This window comes from Dermacentor andersoni, chromosome 10 (genome assembly GCF_023375885.2).
Source record: "Dermacentor andersoni chromosome 10, qqDerAnde1_hic_scaffold, whole genome shotgun sequence".
Classification (NCBI taxonomy): Eukaryota; Metazoa; Arthropoda; class Arachnida; order Ixodida; family Ixodidae; genus Dermacentor; species Dermacentor andersoni.
Genome location: NC_092823.1, coordinates 20,158,965 through 20,182,406, shown reverse-complemented (window position 1 = coordinate 20,182,406; position 23,442 = coordinate 20,158,965). Strand labels below are relative to the sequence as shown.

Here is a 23,442-nt window from a genome sequence, read left to right as displayed (position 1 = left end):
AATTCATCCAGCTATGAATTCATTATCTGCAACAGTTTCCACACATCAGACTCACCCCAAAGCTATGTGGCACAATATTTTCCGATGTGAAGAAAACCCACTTGCATGGGTGACATCTATTTGAAAATTTTCGTAACGTTTAAAAATTTGGCCACGTTATACAGTTTTTCAAATCTTGCGTGATTTTTCAAAAATATATTAAATTGTTTTCGCAATAATGTCTTAAGCATCCTAAAAGATGTGGCAGTGTGACATTTAAAAAAATTGTGGGCTAAAAATTATGATCGTAGTTGTAGCCTACTCGTGTAGCGTGCAAGGCGCCAATAATTCATTCCGGGTCGTTGTAATTGTGGAAACTTTCAAATGATATAGCACGTCAAGTGTGTCTACGAATCTTACCCACATGACATTGTTCACACTCAAGCTTCTTTGGAGGACATTCATTTTCAGTTTGATTTAGCAATAATCTGATCCATTGCCCGGTTTCATTTACTCGTGCAAAATAAGTAATCTTTGTGTCAATAGCAGGCGAAACTTTAGTCACGCGGTACAGAAGTTGTGTTCCAGTCATGGGGCCATTCCGACCTTCCATTAGTGCAGAGTGGAGTGATAATCGTTCAAGATTAACACAACAAAGTACTTGCCCAATTCCGACGGCATCGGGGTCAGGGCTGCTTTTATAGTGGTAATCACATTAATGACCTGTAAGAGAATATTGGTTTCGTCAATTTATTTCTATGGATTTTATTAATGGCTCGGAGTCCGCAAATAGTATTTTTTGGAACCGATTGAATAATCTCTTGATTCCGTATTGATTCAATATTTCGAATCCAGTGATGACATCAAAAGGTAAATGCATAGGAATCGAATAATTTCAGAATCACCATAGCATATTACGACAGCTATAGGTCAATGTTCAAGTTTCGTAAAATTTAACTTAATACTTCGATAAATTCCAGAAAACAACAAAAGAATAGAATACTATGCACTGAAGTAAATTACTATTAGATCAGTGAATTGCGTATTAGGTGTGTTAGTATGCCGCCATCCCTTGTATAAACGTCAGGCACTAAAGGAAAAGAAAGTGCTTAGCAAGTTCACAGCTTCAAGACCTAATTTACTACTATTGTAGAGTGGACATAATGGTCAAGAGAAACATGCACGATAGAATGCAATATACACACGCAGCCCCTAAACATGCGATATTGAACTGGTGGCTCACGAGCATCTGTGTCACAGTCAGTAAGCACGATCAACACAGCGTCACAGAGGTGTAAATGCTGGAGCTTACTGTTATATCCGTGTAGTCTAAGAATATAGGTGAGAAAGATGAACGGCAAGCTGTTTAAGATTTCCTTATTTCACATGCTCGGTCATCGGTGGTAATTATTCAGAAATCATTATCACATATGGTACCCCATATCTACTCCTCAAGAAAGCTGAAATTGAAAAACTCAACACCGTCATCAGAAAAGCAATCAAGAGCGCATTAGGAATTCTCAGTACGACGATTTACGAAGATTTATTTTTTATGAATCTTTTATGACCTCAACCACGACACTCATAAAACTTGTCCTCCATAACACCTGGGAAGAAATGAGTGAAGCGCACAGAGCCAGCCAGCTGGAAAACATTAAGCTGATTGAAACAGGCAGAGCAGTACTTCGCAACCTCGCATACAGTGAAAACTTCATAGCAGACTCAGACGCGCAAGCCGAATTGCCGCCACTTCTTCGTAACTATATCTCAATGCATGCATTATACCACAACAACAGAATGCTTGCAAGAGTTAGAGCGCTCACCAAGAAATACTCAAAGAACCCCAGCACGAGATATACAGATACGGCAAAATGCCCAGGTAGAATAGCACACGCAATCACCGTGAACTACAACCAAGGGAAAGAGCTAGTCGCTGCCACTATATCGGCCAAAAATCCAGAAACAGCGGAGGAAGTGGCCATCGTTCTCGGCATCGCCACATGCAAAGACACAGCAATCATGATGAGCGGCTCGCAAACGGCATGTAGAAACCTACGAAAAGGCCGCATATCTTCCGCAGCAGTGAAGATTCCAAAAGAAATAAGACGCCAAGAACTACCCGAAACCTACGTCGCATGGAACCCAGGCCACAGACACATGGCCCGAGAGCATACCAGCCGGGATTTGCTCCCGCACTGTCTCCGGAAAGCGACGACGGTGGAGGACATTCCCATTAACTACGCCGTAATATTACAGCATTACCGACTGGAAAGAAGACAATATCCTCTACCACGCTCAAAATTAATAAAGGAAGAAGCCACCGCCCTCCGCAGACTACGAACGAATACGTATGTCCATGGAATTATCATACACCGGATCCACCCCACCAAATTCTCATACCTATGCGTATATTGTGATGTACCAGACACCCTCCAACACATGGTGTTGGTGTGTGAGGAAAACACAATAACAATAAACGTTCATTCATCCTCCTCCTTGTCTAAATATTCAATGCAGCCAATATTGCCTGTTTGATTCGCGTACGACATCTAATAAAATACATTCGATTGGTATTTTTGGCAGCGGTGACAGCCAGTAGGCGCAGGACTAATCAGAGTGGTTGTTCTACTACAGGTAACCTGGGACTCACCGCAAGGAGCTGCTAGTACGAGGGTGTCCTTCACTGGAAGCTTGAAAGCGGCGCAGCATCGGAAGCAGCCCTGCAGCTACCCACTGCGCAATTAACTCCGGAGACTTGCCGCGACGAACCGCTAGAAGCAAGGTGCCCTTCACCGAGGGTTCACGAAAGGAAACGCATCGGCATCACCCGGAAGCTACCCACAGTGCATCAGCAAGAATAGAAAAGGAAGCGCTCGACATTCATCGTAGCATTTGGCAGCGGTGACAGCCAGTAGGCGCAGGACTAATCAGAGTGGTTGTTCTACTACAGGTTGGCGCTGTTTCTCTGTCTGTTATAGACGCGTTTTATTGTATTTTATTTGTCACCGCTGCCAACTTGCTGTGTCATTTTGCTTATTGAATTTCTTTTTGCACATTTTGCACTTTCTACACTTGGTGACGTCACAGAAGGAACGGGATGCGCGCTCTGACCTGCGCGAACTACGTTCCGACATGAAACAAATGAAAGAGGGACTTGAATTCATGGAAAAGCAATTTGAAACAATGAAGCAACAGTTAGTGGAAGGGCGCAGCGAGAGAGAAACCTTAAGGAAGGAAAATGACAGGCTGAAGGCTAAATGCAGTGAAAATGAGCCAATCATTGTAGAGCTGCAGAAGCGAGTTGTTCAGGGTGAGCAATACTCTCGCAGGTCGAATGTGGAAATAAAAGGGCTCGTTGACAAGAAAAATGAAAACATCATTGATCTTCTAGGCCAGATTGGGGGTGTCGTTGGCGAATCCATTTCTGCTGATGATATAGAAGTGTGCCACCGAGTACCGACTCGTGAGCAGGGCAAGACAAACGTTATTGTTCAGTTCAAAAGCAAGCAGAAACGGGACCACGTCGTCGAGAAAGCCCGCAAGAGCCTCATTCGGAATCGTGACGTAGGAATCTCCAGCGAAGCCCAAATCTTCGTGAATGAGCATTTCTGTCCGGCACTGAAGCGGCTGCTTGCACAGGCAATTGCGAAAAAACGGGAGAATCAGTGGCAGTTTGTGTGGACTAAGAATGGGAAGATTTTCGCGCGCAAGACGCAGTCCAGTCAGGTGGTGCGCATTGAAACGGATGCTGACCTCGTCAAGATTGCCTAGGGTACTTCTGCTTATAATCTGTGTTACGTTTTCTTGTACACGCGATGCTGAATCAAGAGTTTTGTCTGCCATGTGAACTTAAACTTCCGGCGCCGTCGCAAGGCATTTTCACTGCCATTCACCTCAATGTACGTTCCGCCGCCACTAAGCTCGATGAGTTAAGCACATTCTTTAATGAATTCAACTTCATGTTGGATGTGATAATGTTGACTGAAACGTGGTATCACGAAGGAAGCGACATGTTAAATGTGATTGAATACAATCATTACTTTATAAATCGAAGTGGTCGCCGTGGTGGCGGAGTGGCAATGCACGTAAAAAAACACATGCTCTGCGACGTAATGCCGGAATTTACGTGCATTACTGCTGACTATGAAGTGCTTTGCATAAAGAGCAATATCAACATGTACGTGGCGTTTTACCGCCCACCGTCTGGTGATATGAGTGTATTCCTGGAGTTTATTGAGATGTTAGAATACTCAACATTTCATCAGTATAACACTCTAATAGGTGGAGACTTTAACATAAACCTTCTCAAGGATAATTTGACCTCCCGTGAATTCCTTAACAAACTTTACGCTTGTGGCTACAATAACGTCATTACTACGTCAACACTCGTAACGACAACTTGCCAGTCCATACTAGACTTGTTTATCGTCAGCATAGACACTGATGTAAGCGCAGCTGGCACGGTATGCGCCGGCGTAAGTGACCACTGTCCTGTCTTTATTTGTCTTCGTAAAACTACTGAAAATGAAATAACTTGCCAGGATATCGTTAAACATAGATGTATGTCTAGCAAAAATATGACCTCATTCCGCATGCGTTTGCTTAGGGAAGATTGGACTTCTGTTTACGATAAGCTAGACCCAAATAAGAGCTATCCTGAATTTTTATCTATATTCACTAGTCATTACAACACATCTTTTCCTTACGTAAGCACCAAAGCTAACGGAAGAAGACGAAAACCTTGGGTAGGGCGCGAGCATATCAAAATGACCAAGAAAAAAGGTCGCCTTTTTAAGAAGTTTTTGCGCACACGCGATATTAAGGAATTCGAGGCGTTTAAAACTTACAGAAACAAACTAACTGCCGCGCTGAAAAAGGCAAAGGCCTCCTACTATAACCACATGTTTTCTGACATCTGTCGACGGCGCCTAAACCAAGTTTGGAAAGCCATCAATCAGGCATTGAACCGCAAAGCGGGTCAGAATACATTAACGGAAATAACCATTAGCGGGACCAAATTTTCCGATGTGCATCTAGCCGAACGCATCAGTGAGCACTTTGCTAATGCGGTGAAACCAATGGGAAACATTGCTCATACTAACATTAATTACCATAATACTGATACAATTTTTCTCGCACCTACAGATGAAGCAGACATAGTATGCAAATTTCTTTCTCTAAAAAACAGTAAAGCTGTCGTTGTCGATGGATTTCAGGTAGAGGCGATTAAGCACGTAATTGACCTCCTTACTCCTTGTCTAACCTACGTGTTTAATCTAGTCTTTCAGTTTGGCTGTTTCCCAAATCTCATGAGAATCTCAAAAGTTTGTTATATTTAAAAGTGGAGATATTAATGATGCTAATAATTACCGACCAATTTCTATAATTCCTGTATTCTCCAAGGGATTAGAGAAGATAATATTCTGCCGCGTAAATAGCTTCTTTAACAAACACAATATACTTTCGGAGTATCAACACGGTTTTCGACGTGGTAAATCTACACAGACTGCACTGTTAGCTCAAAAAGAACTGATAATTATTAACATCGAATAAAAAAAGCTTCACGCTGAACCATTACATTTTACTCGCGAAATTAAGTGCTTATGGGGTACGTGGTGTAGCTAATTCACTATTTAGTTCGTATCTGTCTGAGAGAAAACAATGCGTCTCAATTGCTAACTGTTTTTCATCTTCTAAAACCATTTCTTGTGGCGTACCTCAAGGAAGCATTTTAGGACCAATGCTCTTCAATATCTACATAAATGATATTGTTAAGATAAACAATGACGCCTCATTCCTGCTCTATGCGGATGACACTAGCATTTGTTTCTGGACAAGATCCAACTGACATTGTTGCGAGAACTCAAAATGTACTTTCAGATGTGCTGCAATGGTCTACAGCTAATGGCCTACGAATAAATGCGAAAAAAACAAAAGCTGTCTTTTTCAGATCCCGAGGCACTGAAGTCAACGTGAACCAATCGTTAACGCTTGAGGGAATACCCGTCGAAATAGTGGAGAAACAAACTTCTGGGCGTGAGTGTTTCTGCTCATATGACATGGACGTGTCATATTGCATCACTGACTAAATCGTTATCGCGTGCTGCTGGTGTTCTGTCACGATGTAGGCACTTTCTTCCAGAATATGCTAAACTTCAGATTTATCGTGCTCTGTTTTCTTCCCATATAAATTACTGCCTGTTAGTCTGGGGCACCACAACCTTTAGTAACATAAATACAATTCACCTATTGCAGAAAAGAGCACTTCGGTATATTGCAAACGTCCCGCGCAATAGTTCTACAGTTACATTGTTTACCCGCTATAAAATATTCAGTGTGAAACGCATGTTCGATTTTCGTTTAATGTATGCTTATTTCTTTTCAAACGAACAATTCAAAGTGTTTCTTAAAGATTTATCTAATATAAGCATGCGTTACACTGATTCACGCACCCGCAGCACCGACAAGTGGCTTATTCCTCGTTCCCGCACGACCTATTTTTTGCAGTCTCTTAGATTCACACTGCCCTCCCTACTTAATAAATATGAAGAGAAAGACGCCAACTTTTCTACGTTTACGAAAAAGAAATGCGTGAATTTTTTCTAACTCTTGTCTAATGTCTTTTGTACTGCCCGAACATGATCAAGTATGTTTCATTACTCCTTGTAACGTTTATTTTCGTCATTTTATGATGTGTGTTCACGTGAACATTGAATATTTCAACTATAACGTACAACTGTTCTGGGTTGTACTTATATATTGACTTTATTTGTTCTATTGTTCCGTTGTTGTATTTGCACAACCTCTTAATTTTTTTCAACTGCATTTTTTACTTGATTACTGTAAATTTGTTTTTAAACGTATGAATCGTAATACCGCTGTCATGTACAGTCGCGGTCAAAAATACGCGGCCCACGGCTCCAGTCGGCGGAGCGGCCGCGAGCCGCACCGCGGCGCTCGCGTCGGCGCTGCGAGAGTTTGCGCTCTGACGACAGGTATCTCCCTCGCTCTCGGGCGGATACGTAACGGACGATACGTAACGGGCGGATACGTAACGGATACGGACGATACGTAGGGAGATACCTGTCGTCAGAGCGCAAACTCTCGCAGCGCCGACGCGAGCGCCGCGGTGCGGCTCGCGGCCGCTCCGCCGACTGGAGCCGTGGGCCGCGTATTTTTGACCGCGACTGTACGTGGGCCTATAGGTATTTTCAAGTGGTGTTACTACCGCTTTTCGCCTAAGGGACCCCCAACTGTCGTTGCAAATAAAGATTGATTGATGGATTGATTGATTGATTGATTGATTGATTGATTGATTGATTGATTGATTGATTGATTGATTGATTGATTGATTGATTGATTGATTGATTGATACTATACGGGTGCAATTACTTTATCACAAGCAGCTTCGTAGTTACCATACCATGGTGCCCTATGAATTGCACCCGGTTCATGTAGACGTAAAGCCATTGCTGATCCAACGTGTTTATATTATACAGATGAGGTATTGTTGCGTAAAACATTGCGACGTGTGCGCGGTATTGCAGAAGCGGCATATTCAAACCAAAACCTGTGTGCACTACGTTGTGTCTCGGCATACGCTGTGTCAATTTCCAGAAGATTGGCCAAACGTAGAGCAAACTAATGGAGCCGTTATTCCGATACTGTACCACGAAATGTAATGTCTGTGTGCGCTTTTTTTTATTCCAAGCAACAAGCAAAATTTCAGGTAATGTTTAAGTTTAAAGGTACCACGACACGGTTGCGCAAATATTATCGCTTTAATATTGCATGTGAGAGTAAAACACCTGTATATTTATACAGGCGAGAAATTGATCTCAGTGGATGTCGTAACTTGAAGTTCATGTTTTAATGTTGAATTCCAATGGCGGAGTCGGAGCAAGTTTTTTTGCTCGTTTCGGAGCAAGTTTGTTCCAATGACAGAGTGAGGGCGGGGGTAAGGTGTTCCAATGAGAGAGTCGGAGTGGATTCAAAGCGGGAGTCACTCCGTGGAGCAGGAAAAGATGCTCCGCCAAAATAGGCGGAGTGGACCGGAACTCAGCGTGACGTATTTCCTTTACCACGTTTGTCTGCTGGGAGGCGCCACCGGTCACGACTCGCGAGGAAGCAAAAGCTGCTGCACGCTTGGCGAGATATCCATTCCGCAATTTAAAAAAAACAACAGGTGAACGGCGCTGAAGAGACGAGTGACCGGTGCGGCGGTGCTGGGAGCAAACAGCGGAAGGAAATGACAACACGCAAGGGATCTTGGCTAACTCGTCGATAGAAGTTCCGCTTCCGCCTTGGTCCGGCGGTGCAGGTTGTGTTCCACTCGCGGATTTGGAGGCATCGCTCTACGCCAGAGTCGAGTGCTCGCTCGCGGAGTCCGTCGGCTGCTCCGACTCCGCCATTCGAATTCAACATAAACGTTGTCTCTAAATTCCATCTGAACCACAGCGGCCTCCAATTTGGCTAGGACTGCGTGACGTCAGGAAATGCGGGGCCACCATTGTTTCGCCTTCTACCGAACAGATTGAACGGGTCGTTTTTCCGCGAACGCTGAGGCACCCAATGGCTGAGCGAGGGCGTCACCACGTGCTTGCAATGCCTTGGCTCACACTATAGATAATAGACGACTGACTGTAAAAAAAACTGAAGCGAAACAGAAAAAAAGCGATAGAAAAAGTTACGGCGCAACGCGGCCAAAAAATATTTCCAGAGCTCCTGCAATTATTCTCGGTGCTTGCCGTAAACAAAAAATTGGGCTTCCAGATCAGGCTGCATCACTCAGAGAGTGTCATTTTCATAGATGTGGTTCATTTTGTCATCTCTGAGTTTCGCCTAATTGCTCTATGGTTCAAGTGCAACATGAAAATTTTAATATATTTTTTGTCTCATTGAATGCACTCAACTTTGCCCTGCTTGCTTGTAGTGCGCGTTAAGTTCAGCATGAAACACGCAATTCAAGCTCGATGGTTTGTTCTCAGTGCCCCTTGAAGCATCTAAGGCAAAGTCTCGTGCAGTGTGTAGGTTTATGCAATACATCGTTTACGAAATATTCCAAAATACTATGCCCAAATCTAGCGGTTGGACACTTCTAGAGTGTAACTAGAGATATAATTTTGAACAAGGCCATATATAATTATGTGTGTCGAGAGAAGAGTCGTGAGGAGAGTTGGAGGCACAAATAACTACGATAAACAAATGTATTTAAGGATTCCGTGCCAATATTGCCAGAGCACTACAGACGGGTCATGAAGGATTGGTCCCACACCAGCAAATGTACCGTTCGACCAGGAATCTGTAGCCCAAACAAAGCAAATTTCGAGGAGTATAAGCCACCCAGTATCACACACTGTAACATTATGGTTTTTGTCCATCTCAGAAGCGCGTGTGAGCTGCCATTACATGTCATGTTGTAGTGACGGTGAACGACCAGAGTGGCACAACACGAGTTGCGAAACTGACTGCTTATCGGGCGAACCTGTGGTCAGCATGACAATTAAAACACTCAGCACAAGCATAGTGTTCTCATGGATCGCCGTAATCTTACCTGGTGGCCAGGTGCTTCGGCTGTTATTGCGTGACTCATACTCAGATTCCGGATTAGTAGCTGGCCCCCGCGTGCCTTTGAAAAAGTGTTGCAGTTTCGTATCGCGCACAACTGCTGATTGCAGTAGTCGCCGACAATACTGACAGCGATTAAAACAAGGGTTCCTATTTTAGAACGGTCGGATGCATGCAAGCAGCACTCGCACTGAAGCGATAACTTTAGCTTGCTAGTGCACGAAAAGAGGTCCCCGCAAGGACGGTAGAGAATTAATTGCGCAGCGTGCAAGTGCCAATATGCACATGTTTTATTACACAGACGCGAAGAATGAGCGCTACCGCGGCTATGGTGGTGAAAATTTTGCGTTCTATAGAGCTTTGCGTCCTTCGAGGATGTAAAGTTGCGCGGTGAAATTTTCTCCCTCTCTAGTTTGTGTGAGCCGGTGCGGCACTGCTTGAATGTGTAGCTGTCGCATGCTGCAGAACGAATTCTAGGTGATTTAGCTAGTCTTCAGTTAAATTTATGAGATGTCAGCTTATACAATGTGGTCGGGGAACCACTACGTAGCATTTTGGTGCCGCAGTAACTGCAATTTGCGCAAGTTTCTCATGGGTACGCAAACAAGCGACGTGCATCATCAGTCGCGATGAGTTTATGTTTTGGAAACTATTTCGACCGCATCAGCTTTCGCTCGACGAAGAGAATCAGCGTTGGCGACAATTAGTGACGAATCGAATTGGCGTCTGTGAGTTGCCAGCGTTGGTTGTAAAATCGGCTCACTGTGTGACCACTTGGCGTAGGAACCAAAACATAAACGTGCATGCTCGCGCATGACCAGTCCATTGCAAGACTAAAATATCTAAGCGCTTATCCTTATAAAATATTTGGGTCAGCCACTGGCATTCTTCTCGCGCATTCGAAGTTTAGTAGACTTGAGGTAGCCATGCTACGTCTACACCATCGTCCTGTATGAGGCAGATGCCGTTATTCAATATAGTTATGGTAGAAGTTGGTAAACGAGGACGACACGTACGAACTGACTATTTTATAAGTTTGCCAGAAATTAAAAAAAAAAACGGCTATTGCAGATAGCATAATTCTTGTCCTTTAGCTGGATTATTTAAAGCGGTGGACATTACTACCACTACAACTTGTAACACATGTTGAATTTATCAACACAGATGCCCAAATTCACGTCCAAATTATTTATATACCGCATACGCTACAATCAACAGGGCTGAAAACAAAGCGCTGGCGTGGGCTTCGGACTGACTGCACATACGCTACTTCGCCTGTGGCGCCGCCATCGCAGCTAGAGAATCCGTTCCACGCTAGCCAGGCATTCCCGTGTTTGCGCTTTCTTTCTGTACAATGAGCGATGCAAAGGGTGGAAGTGCTTCGTATGCCGCCATTGATAAACGAGCTGCCTGAGAAGAAGGTCAGCGCCGCCGTCGAGAGCATCTTGTACTACAGAGGCAAATGATTTCGTCAACTGAAAATAGCTAGAGACATATTGCAGTAGAGTGGCCAGTTGGGCTAGTTGGTGGAACCGTGTTGAAAACCATGCTTTAGCACTCCTAAAGGACCTAAGCCTTAGCTTCCTTCTTACAAGTGTGAAAAAAATGCTACAGGGTCGGAACTTCGGCTTTTCTTTTCTCTGTAAAAACTTATAAACAGGAGCTACTTTTTCCTTCAATCGTATCCAAGAAAGGAACTTGGCAATATGTTGCTTCTGGTTTCCTTCAGGAGCACCTCTCCAAACTGGACGTTGTAGATCCATCCTTGACACCCATTTCCACTGCGATGGTGCGGATGCAAACGAAGGCGGATGCAATGCGTTAAGCATAGATGGTGAGGATTTGTGCTTACTTATCAGAACTTATGCTTACTCTAAAGAGGTGGATTACGAAATTTAATGACGAGAAGAAGTTTATTAAATTAAATTATGGGGTTTTACGTGCCAAAACCGCATGCTGATTATCAGGCACGCCGTAGTGCAGGACTCCGGAAATTTCGAACACCTGGGGTTCTTTAACGTGCACCTAAATCTAAGGGCACGGGTGTTTTCGCATTTCGCCCCCACCGAAATGCGACCGCCGTGGCCGGGATTCGACCCCGCGACTTCGTGCTCAGCAGCCCAACACCATAGCCACTGAGCAACCACGGCAGGTAGCAGAAGTTTATTGCGCCGTGTCATATCTCTGTGGGAGCCTTTTTGGAACTTTGGTCTATGTATTTGTCATCCACCTACGTTTCTTGGCGAGGAAAGCTTTTCACTCAGAATTCCGGGCGTCTGTATTGGCTCTAGAATAGCACCCGTCCTTAGCGAGATGTATCGGTCAAAAGTTGATAGGGCCATCAGTGACGACCTAGGTAGAATAGCTGTTCGCGTTATTCGCTGTGTAGACAACTACCTGCTATTAGTCGACAGGGGAGGGCTAGAGGACAGAGTTCTTGACGCTCAGAAAGTATTTAATAAACCGGGACTAGCGGCCCTATAACGTAAAACTATTCCAATATGTTTCTATTCCAATCTCCTGCCGTCAAATTTACGCAACCACCGACGCAACCACCGGGCGGTCACCCGCAGGGTTGTCTGAACAGACCAATCAAACGCTCTCCTCGTTCATAGGAGGTCACTTTTGTTTGCTTGAAAAACGAATAACATTGCCTACACTGAGCGGCTTGTCCTATCTAATTGGCTGACAAGAGGCGAGGAGAACGCTCAAGTGGAGAGGGATTCACTGGGGCAGAGTCAGTGCACTGAAAATCGATAACCGGATGAAGAGGGTGGTGCCCGCGTCTGCGATTGGTCGGCTTTCCCTTACTTAACTTGTGGTGGCTGGTCGAAAATCACGGCGGCATGCAACGGAAGCTTAAGAATGACGGCAAAACTGACCCTCAGCGAAGAAGAGCTGGCAGAATGAGGTGGTAAACGTGTCGAAAAGGCTCGAAAACGTTACACGGCCACGCAAGAAGCTTTATTATACCCAAATACACCCATGCTCTCCGGCAGGTGCGAGTAGCCAGCGCCTCAGTGATGGGCGGCAGCCATCTTTTATTCCTTTCGGAACGGGGCAGCCTGCGGCTATTCCGAAGAAAATTCAGTTTTGTTCGGCATATCAATGCATCTTGATCGCGTACACGTCACTTTGACGCGGTGGGTTTGTGCGGTTGTGTGACGTCGCGTGACAGGCAGGTGAAGTGGGTGCTGCCCGAAAACATTTACCAATAGCCGAGGGCTAATGGCGAAAGGGGGTCGAATCAGAAATAACTGTTTTTACTTTTTTCTGTCAAATCATGCATAATCAGTATGTACACATCATATCAGATGGGGAGGTATCGTGGTTTTCGTGACGTCGCGTGACAGACAGGTGAAGTGGGCGTGGTCGAAAAAAGTTTTTGACCAATCGTGGAGGGCTGATAGCAGAATTGGAATAGAAAAGTTTGGAATAGTTTTACGTTATAGCGCCCTAGGACGGAACTTCCCGGTTGAACACCCTCATGAAAACGAGCTACAGTGTTTGGATAATCGCCTAGGCTTTGAAGTGGCTGATACTTGCTGGCTATTTCGCACTAGATCCATGAAAACACAAGTTTTTCTTCACGTCATTCTAAAAGAGTAAAGAAAAAAGGCAATGTTGTCTTTAGCATTAGTGCTGCTATGATGAAATCATGCGACCACATAGTAGCGAGAGTGTTGAACCTCAAGTGGTTAGGCTAAATACAGCTGGTTATCCGAGCTATGGGGTAACAGCGGCTTGCGACAAAATGATTAAGAAAGTTAGGTGTAACGTCACAGCTTCATCTCAAGACAACAGCCAAGAGCGTAAGAGACGCGCTGTGATCCCCTACGAACACAATGTGTCACAGAATTTGAAGAATGTGGCGCAAGGTTATGGGCTGAATGTAGTATTTTCTGCTCCGTTAAAAAAGGCCCGTATGTCTGTACGGATCCTAAGATTGAAATGATTGCTAGCCATAGCGCTTTTGTTTGCCATGTAAACCTCCGGTCAGAGTTTGTTCCTTGCACGTGCGGTGTGGTTTACGAATTCTTTTTCTCCTGCGGCTGTGTTTATGTCGGTCAGACCGGACGCAGCATTACATCCGTTTAATAGAACATTTTAAGAATAAGTCATCTCACGAGCATTCCCACGTAGAAAATCCTTGCAGGGCTTGCGAAAAATAGACAAAGAAGGTCTTCGGCATCTCGAAAAAACAAAAAAAAATTATAGCGTCATAGGAATCGCCCTACGCAGGAGCTGTTCTAGGCCTATGTTATAAAGAAGAAAGCGCGGGTACGGGTTAGCGATCCTTCCATTGTGCTTGGTGATGGGGAAATGCAATTTATGGAAGCAAGATTATGATGGAAGCGATTTTGGATGGCCTGTCAGCATGATTACGTCATTTTCATCATTGCATATATATGCCATATTTCACCCAATAAAGTAAAAGATCTTGTTTTTCCGTCAGTTTAATAATTTTACCTAAACATAATCGGGGGCTTGAGTAATTATGCATCATATACTCCACATAGACAATATTATTCTAGCCAAACTGGCTTTTTAAGAACCGCGAATTGGGCTTTTGTGCTGTGAATAATGCGCTCTAGAGCATCTAGGAAAATGTGTTCTACCACCTAAACACACTGTTTTGGCAAAAAGTGTCTTAAGCAATGCTTTCGCACAAAAGTATCAACGAGACCTTCACGGATGAAACATGACTAAGACATACATTAACGAACAAAAATTTTAAAGCAATATATTTCGCCTTCCATACGTAATCTTTATTCACAACATGGCAAAAAAGCTGAAGTGTCTAAGTAATCTTTAGCATTTGAAGCAAGCACTGCGCATAAGACGAGGGAGATTACCTTGGTTTCAGTTGAGCGTCTGTCCTGTTAATTGCATCTCTAGAGCTCCGGGTACAGGCAGGGTTTCCAGTTTCTTCCCTGGCCGATTATACTAGAGCACGTCCAGTCACTATTGCCGCGAATCTTTGCAGTGTTTCTTCATTCTTCCAATCTGCCGCCACGCCGCTTTATCGCTTTGTTCGCGACGCAAGACGCGCCCAGATTTATCTCGATTGATAGCATCCAGACAGAGCTGATTCTAGGTTGTTCCAGAATGTTCAAGTAACTTTGCATGCTTTATCTAGAAAGCCCGCTATGAGCTTTAAATTGAGCGCGGACGACAGTGGCGGGCATTCTGTTCGACGACCGCCGAGTATGCTGGTCACTTCGCCGCCGCCGAATGAATCAGTCCATTTTGGCGCAAGTTAGCCCAATAAACAGTTTTCTGTTCAACTTTTCTCCGTCTTCATCGCACTTGCGACTGCCGTCACAACTACGTGACACTATTGTACTTAGTCGTTGCAGCATGCTCTCCCGAAGCATTTGATGTCACTCTTATTTACGTCGTTTCGATATTGGCATCGCCATTGTTTAAACTTGCTCATCTCACCGATGTAGACAGCATCGTAAACACACATTATGTCTCAAGGCTCAGAATTCATGTTAGTAAATTTTTTGGTGTGATTTGTTACTGGGGTAGTCGTCGCGTTGGTTTAGCACGGTTTAGTCACTGGGATGGCTGTCTCATTTGTTTAGCTTCTTGCCGGACTCTTATGGATTTGATTTTCTGCGCAATGAGATGTTGCAAACACACATGGAACATACATGAAAAAATAGTTTACAACAGAGATAACACCTACGCCTGGCCACACGCGTGTGTGAATAATATGCTCAAGCCTAATTTCAGCCTAGAGGGCAAAAAGCCAAGTTTAACATGCACCTAAGCTGCTCCTAATGTTGAGGTGCCAAATTTCTTTTTTTCGTCGTGCTGCTTACCATACGAAGCTGCATACTCCCCTTGCAATCGTGCTCTTGCACTTATTACCAACTACAAGACATATTAGTCTGTAGTTGGTGTAAGAATGGATATTCCCGATTTGTGCAGCGGAACAACTTTCAAATTCTTGATTAAGGCGCACTTTCGGTGCAAATTAAACACAGACGAAGAAGACAAACAAGAGGACGGGCACATATTATCTATTATCTGTCAAACACCACGTAGAATACACTTGTAAGACGTTATTATTACCGATTGACGTAATAGTTCAGCGGAAACACGCAAGGTGGAGAGAAGTAATTAATAAAGGGAAAACGAGACATCCTCCCGTTCGTAGCAATTGCTACAAATGGAACCCATACGGGTTCCTCGAAAGAAAATCCTTGTAGTTGAAGAAAAATTTGTTGTGGTCCTCGACTCGAACCCGGAACCACCGCCTTTCCGGGTGGTGGTCCAGGAATGTTTCCGGTTTCTTCAACTGCGAGGCTGTTCTTTCGAGGAACCCGTATGGTTTCCCTTTGGAGCAATTGCTACGAACGGGCGGATTCTGGTTTCCCCCCTCCCTTTATTATTACGGATATTCTAAAGCTGAGCAGTCAAGGCAGCTGCGTTTAGTACCGATCAGCTTGGTGTTGCGAAATACAAGGAAATTATAACAAGGACGGTTTCGAGATCCTTTCAAGTATGTCTGTATAGTTTTATACTGCATAAATGATGTCATCGCATTTATTGGCCGTTAAGCTCAAGCTGTTTTAAAACTTTGAATATCCTTGCTGCAACTGATTTATGGCTTCTTCACACAACTGTATGGTTCCCACATGTAAAAGGTGCATATTCTGTACAGCTGTATCGCATCATTTGTTTTTTGGGAGGTGTTCCAACGCCGACAAGGACCTCGCCCAAAAAGAGGCTTTCGGCCCAGATGTGCAAATACCATTCTAAGCATGCGTGGCAAGGAAGCCAGTTGAAATCTTTGGTTTTACTGTAGGCCATTTGACGCTAAAATATCTTGCATTACTGCTACATGCTTTTCTCGTCCAAGTACAATGACCCAATAGAGCAGTCTATTCTAAATATTTCTACATTTTCTCGCCCTTCGGCTCACAGCAAGGCATACAATTTCACCACGGGAACATGAGTACGTTATCTTCGCTGCTTACTTGTGGCTTCTAAGAACATGCATGAAAAGGTTAAAAAATAAATATCAGTGTTTCCAACGACTGTTGTGCTTTGCTAACACATTCATTTACATCCCACTCATTTTCAGAGTTACATCAGAACAGTACTAGAATACTTCAAAAATTCTAGAGAAAGAGACAAATGTCACCATTATCTTTCTCAATCGCACAAGAAAGATGCAAGGATGTCTGTAGGGTAAGCGACAGAAAGTTGAAAAAAAATGTCACTAGGATCTTTCTTGCTTGAGGAATAATAACTTGGTAGAATGTTTCTACAGGGTTTCTATGAAGTAGTAAGATATTTAATAACTCATCCTTTGAATGTTTGAAGCATGTTCATTTATCGTATAAAGAAGGTTTGTAATTAAATTTGTTAATCAATGTCGATGGTGAATACTCGACAGGATGTTGGTATGAAGTTTTTAGGAAGATTGAGAATGGTATGAAAACATTTAAGGAACCGGTGGCAGGTCGTAGTAACATTTGTGTGCAAAATTTTTATGGAATGCAACTAGAAATTCTCGTAGGGTTTAGGGTACAAAATACTCAATGCGTAGGGTATGATATACCCGCTCCAAAATTCGCATGCACTTAAGGCTACGAAGACTTTCGCGCCTTCAATGCGCTCCCGTCTGGATGTAGCATCGTGCTGTCTGCGGGCAGCAAGCTTGGAGTAACAGCATTGCAGAGCAAAGGCTACGAGCTTCAATCTGAATTAAGCCTTGTTACTTGCTCTTTTTGGCTACGGCATTTCATAATTCGTAAAATTATCCGTCGTATAGTTGAGTCTCTCCTTCAGGACAAAGCATTGGCTCTCTCTTGTCGCTGTAATTCACGTTGTGCATCTGTTTAATGCTGCCAGGTCTAAAAGAACACATTGTCATTGCCTTAAAGCGGCTTTGATTTATATGTAATGGATGACGCCTCAGAGTTTGGTGTGCGCCGTTCGTTGGCCATACGGAACTCTTTACCGCAAAATGTCGTCGAGTCCACGTGATTAGTGTCGCCGTTGTACTTAGTTTCGCGTAGCACCTAGTTCGAGGTTTCGAGAAAGGGAAGTCATCGAACAATACAAGAATATGCAACGCAGCTAAGCTGAAGTGACCCGGATAACTTCGATTTAAGTGAAATTAGAGCAGAAAGGTGACGAGTAGTTTTCGACACAGGCACTCACAAGAGAGATATCAACACCGCAAAGTGTTTCAGAAAATTGTGTGTTATTTTTTACAAAATAATTTGTTAAGGGCTAGGTTGCGCTGCACTTACGACTAAACTTCTCCCTTTGGTCAGTGTTTCGCCGCTCTGTGTGCCTACAGTTTGCCTACTTGAAGCAAGAATGCTTGTAAATGCGGCACACTTACGAGGCAGCAAGCTCCCGTTAGTATCATACCATCGCGTTGATCGTGAAGACACATCTTCGTGCAAGTTGTGCACGCGCTCTGAAAACAAGTACAAAAATAATCAATCGCTTGTTTACTGCTTCGCTGCCGGCCTTTTTATCATTAACCGTCTAAACAGGCAGCACTGAGCTGCCTGGATCGGTTAAATATTTCGATTAGAAGTTAACAAAATAAACTCGAAGATAGGCTCTAACTTCCGGCATTGAGACCATCGTATACGTCGCCATGGTGTACTGGAGTTCCTTTAGGCAATCGCTTTATTCGGCCTGCGTTTTTTTTTTTTTTTCTTGCGTACAGCTTCTGATGCGCGAAGGCTAGAAGAAGGTAGGAACAGAACGCCAGTGGAAAGTTGATATTGCGTTTCGCACTTCGCAAGCACTACCACTTTCATCGTTTTTTATTGGTGATAACCTTGATTATACGGCTATTCTAATCACGTGATTAGGTCTGGATGACAGAAAATTTTCCTTTCGACAAATTTTGCTTGGCCAGTTAGTGTTAATCACCGTCGTGATTGTGTGCGATATTGTTGCTGGGTGGTTGGTTACTTGACGATGAAGTTTCGCGAGTTGTTCTCTATTCATTGAGGACCCCAAGACAATGTTGAAAACGCAGTTTTCTCTGCGATTATATCTGTGGAGACGCCCCTCTTTCCGCCAGCTTGATTCGGCGTACATGATCAAGAATGATCCGGTAAACAGCAGCCTCAGCTCATGTACCCGATGTACAAGATGTGTAGTGCCACAGAATTATCAGCTGCAGCTTTATCAACACCCTACGGAATATTTGTACGACTGTGCGGGATAAAAAAAATTAATTCTCTAAATGGTCGCTAAACTACTCGCCTTAGCGTAACGTTTCATTTACGATGCGCTCGTGCCTTGCGCTCATGTCCCACCATGCTTTGTGTGTCGCCAGTACGTATACAGTGTTCCATTTATCAGTTTTGTATCGTTTGTATTGGTTTTGTATCGATTTCGCGGTGTTGAATAAAAGCACTGTCACCTAGTCATAGCTAACCGTCTCTTTGCGATTTTGTTGTTGTAACGGTGGCGTCCCGCAGGGCGGGGTATTGAACCCTACTCTGTTTACCGTAACTGTGGTTGGCCCTGTTGAAATATTGCCCAAGGCAATTCACCTATCAATATACGCTGTCCATCGAAAAATGCGTGTTAATAGCGTTTACGCACAAACCCATGGCACCGTTCCCTGTTTCTCTCAATGGCCAGGGTATCAAGTACCAGAAGTCTCACAGCTTTTTAGGTGTGATTATTGACAGAGACCTTTCATGGAGCCCCCACTGCATCTACCTGAAGCGAAGACTAAATTCGATTGCACATAAAGGTGTCTCTACGGGAAAACCTGGGGAACCTCGGTACTGTCCATACTGCAGCTGTACAGAGCATGGTTAAAACACGTTGGCGGGCTAGTTGGTTAGAATCCATGGTAGAGTGTATAAGCGCTACTGAACGAGGACGTAGAAAGAAACAGATACACAGGCACAGCGCTTCGCTTTCAACTATGTATTTTATGAGGCCGAAGTCATGTGACAACAAGATGGAAGCGAGTTTCAGAGAGCAGGCCAAGCGCCTGGCAGATTCTGGTTACCCGATGCGTATGCTAACTTCTGTCGCGGAGGGCTTAAGCAAGAAGTGCAAAAACGCGTCGAATGGAAGCAGTGCCAATGCTAGAGCAAAGAAAGTTGCTGTGGTACCATATATTCATTGCATTTCACATAATATCAGAAGAATAGTGGCAAAATCGGGGGTAGAAGGGGTTTTCTCTGCCCCTGAGCGTCTACAGAAGCTATGCAAACAGGTTAACACAAAGAATAACAAAATGCACGCATGTTCTACCCAACATCGCAAACAATTTGTAACCTGTACTCATAACGTTGTCGATGCCATCCCACTTTCATGCGGAAGAACGTATATTGGTCAAACCGGGAGATGCATCAACGAGAGATTAAAAGAGCTTCGATATAACGTCACTAGGATAATCTCGGGTCATTTGGGTATTCACTGCCGAGATTGTTCGTGCAAGCCCATGTTTGAAAGCACTTCGATTCTGTTAAGGTTCAAGGAGGCTTACGAGATTGCAAAATTAGAGCAAAAGTGCGTAAGCAAGCCTTCGGTGTCACTATCGGAAGAGGAGATACGATTCCTCGGTTTATCTTTGTGACCATTGCAATACATGTTTCCGCTTGCCTTGCACACGTGTTCGGTTCATCGAAATGCACCACTAAATGTTCTTTTTTTTTTTTTGCTGTTACGTTTGTTTCCGCTCGCACGGTATATATTTATCGATGCGTGCGAAAATAAAATATGTAGGTGAAAGTGAAGCGCTGTGTCTGTGTATCTGTTTCTTTCTACGTCCTCGTTGAGTCGCGCTTATACACTCTACCATGTACAGAGCACTGTTTCTGGGCTTTTTACGGTACTGCTTGCCGGTTTTGGCGAATACATGTAAAACAAACATTCGTACCCTCGAAACATTACAAGGCCAGAATCTACGGATATGTCTTAGACTACTACGATACTGCTCGACTCACGCAGCAATCACGACTGCTAGAGATTACTTGCTTCCAACATATATAACGATTGAAAACCTTAGACCACACATTCGACATCTGTGTCGTGTAACCAGTCACTATGTAGTTTCTTTGCCTGCACGAAGACCTCAAGCCACATTTTCCCGACTTGTTGCGGCACATGAAGGCTGCCTTCCGTTGAGCTTTAAACTAGCACCAAGACCACTGCGAACCTTCCGGTGCCTACGCCAGCCCCAAGTATGTCTCATGATTCCGGGAATCACGCAGACCCGTCAATAAACAGCGGCTTCACGCCAGTTGACACTGTCACTACTGAACGAGGCATATGAGCAGAGAACGCACATTCACCCCAATGGATCTGTCTCAGCCACCAGCTCCATAGGCGCTATTATCATCCTGGCCGTACAAGTCACAATTACGTTCAATGTGTCCCTCCTAACAACCTCTGCGGGAACAGAACTTGCCGCTCTACGAGCCGCTCTACATCGCACCTGCCAAACCTTGAAATTGGGTCGTTATTTATGACTGCAAGGCAGCCCTTCAGAGTACCAGTCAGCCTTACGACGCAAGACCCATGAACAACTGGTGTTTGAGACAAGAGAGGTTCTCCGTCAAGCCCTCCTAAACGGACATGAGATGATCTTCCAAAAACTTCCGGGGCACTGTGACATCGTCGCAAATGACCTTGCGGATAATGCTACCCGGTCAATCCTTAAAACATAACCTGACACTTCCTATATCCTTATCAAGGACAGACGCTGCGAGGGGTCTTCGCTTACTTGCTCAAACTAAGACTGAAACTTTGTGAAACACCCTGAATTTCTACAACTGCCATTTCCACCGACTGGATCCTATATTGAAGCTGCAGATTCCATCAAACTTCTGCCACCGTGATGCCACTTTACGGCGCCGCATCTTTTTAAGGGTGTCTTTTAGGAAAGCCGACTCATTCCTTATTGGAATGTCCGACACAACGATTTGTTACTCCTGCAAATGTGAAAAGACAATCAGGCTCGTGTTGTGTTTTCGTAATCATTACCAGATCAAACGCGACGTTCTTCGGAGGGTGTTAAACCGATTAGCTAGCTTACCATTTTCAGAGGCCAAGTGTCTGGAAACATGGCCCCACGCATCACAGGCTTGCAAAGCGGCGCGGGCACTGCTACGTTTCGTAACATCGACTGGCCTCAATGACCGATTATAGGCGAGAAGTTATAGGCGCATGTATTCACACTGATAGTACTTTATTCCCTCCCCATCCCGTCTTTTTTTCCCTTAAACCCCTTTCCCTGTGCAGGGTAGCAAACCAAACCTACGGCTTCTTGACCTTCCTACCGTTCCTCTCTTCTTTTCCTGCTCCTCTTCCATTGTTGTTGTGGTGTCATTTCATGTCACAAGTACAGTGTCCTGTTTAAGCTACACAGAAATTTAAGATAAAGGTGAATTTTGTGAGGGCATTTCCCGATATTTTATCAGGTTATGCGTCTTTGTGACCACTAGGAGCTCGGTATCGCATAAAATATTGCATATAATTAATAAGGAGATCTTAAATACCTGCTTAGTTGAATATTATAGAAGAAACATTGCAATTAGGAAATTGAGGGCCCAAAGTGATATTATTAACTCAACAAAAACGTCTCTAAACGAAACCGCCTTGGGTGCAATGGTATTGTTAGCTTGGCATTGCCAAAGAACATTTTCACCTGTGATATACAAGAACACGCCAGTTACCAAGGTTTATGTAGGATTTCAATTGGGTTTCAATTGGGTTTCAATTCATGAACCCCGTAGGTGGGGATATAACCTTCCTTTCCTTGATCCTTAAAACTTCGTCAAAACCCATCTCGCCCCACGAAAAAAACCTCCTACACTGCGTTTTACAATAAGCATGAAGCAATCGTCCCATGCACCGAACGAGAATGGAGCTGTTCGGTGAACGTGACGTTTACGCTGCATTAAATCTCATAATAGAGAATAAACAAAGCGGTTAAAGAAAAGTATCTTTCTGTGGAATACTCACATTTGCTTGTACAGGATTGCTGCTTTGTTGCCGGTTGCTGATGGCAATGACGAAGCCTCCGTTAATGGCCCATACCCACTGGGGAGGGGGGGGATAAAAGATAAAACTGTTTAGGTAAAACTCTTTGCCACTCATGTAATGGTTTGCAATGTACTCAGGAAGAAATAAACGTTTGCTGTAGGACAATGTATAAATGGGAGAGCGGTTTTAAATTTAGGTCTGAAGCACTCATTTGCCCTTAATTAGGGCAAATAAGTTTACAAAGTGAGCTACACCACGAGTTTACGTAAAAGAAAGGTTAAAGCTGGAGATGCTCCTTCTGCTACTCATTATGGTACTCATAAAAGAAAGCGTGAAGTAACTGGAGTTGCGTCATGGGTAGGAAATCTAGAATACGTAGTATAACACTGCGTACATATGAAAGACATAATTATTTGGATGATGATGAGGACGCACCTCCTATATAACTCGTACCCACTAATGGGGATAGAACAAGAATTGGGCTGCAAGAGGTAGCGCAATGAAATTTTTATTCGAAAAGGACCAGAAATGTAATTGGGAATATGTTTCACTTGCGTACTACTAGAGTTCCTTATTTGCTGTGTTTTGTTGTGAGACTCGTGCATAGAGCAAATTCCCTGCGCACGTTATGAGACATATGGCAGCAATGACTTCTCGCAGTAGCCTAGTGGCTATGGCGTTCCGCTGCTGAGCACAAGGTCACGGGTTGGGTCTCCATTTCGGCGGCAGCATTTCGATGTGGAGGAAAGGCGAAAAAGCTCATTATATTTACTGCAAAGAACCACAGATGCAGAAAAGCTTAGTCGAGGTAGTATTTTCATAATGAGGTCGTGGTAACGGCATATAAAACCCGAATAATAATTCAACTCCGCGAATACTGATTCTCCGTATTGG

General features: G+C 44.0%; 1 protein-coding gene across 6 annotated transcripts in view; it reads right to left on the bottom strand.

Annotated features, from left to right (window-relative positions):
• Nucleotides 1–2,822, bottom strand: part of LOC129381972 (uncharacterized) — a 227,328-nt gene extending 224,506 nt beyond the window's left edge. For 3 of the 6 annotated variants that reach the window (XM_055065290.2, XM_055065291.2, XM_072284863.1), the window contains exons 1-2: nucleotides 2,630–2,813; nucleotides 645–702 (exon numbers count right to left, since the gene is read on the bottom strand). In XM_055065290.2, coding sequence (XP_054921265.2) covers nucleotides 645–660 — 16 coding nt within the window. In that variant the 5' untranslated portion in view covers nucleotides 661–702; nucleotides 2,630–2,813. Of the gene's footprint in view, nucleotides 1–644; nucleotides 703–2,629 lie in introns of all 6 variants that reach the window. The other 3 variants (XM_072284862.1, XM_055065289.2, XM_072284864.1) reach the window with 3 other exon arrangements.
• Nucleotides 2,823–23,442: the final 20,620 nt, after the last annotated feature.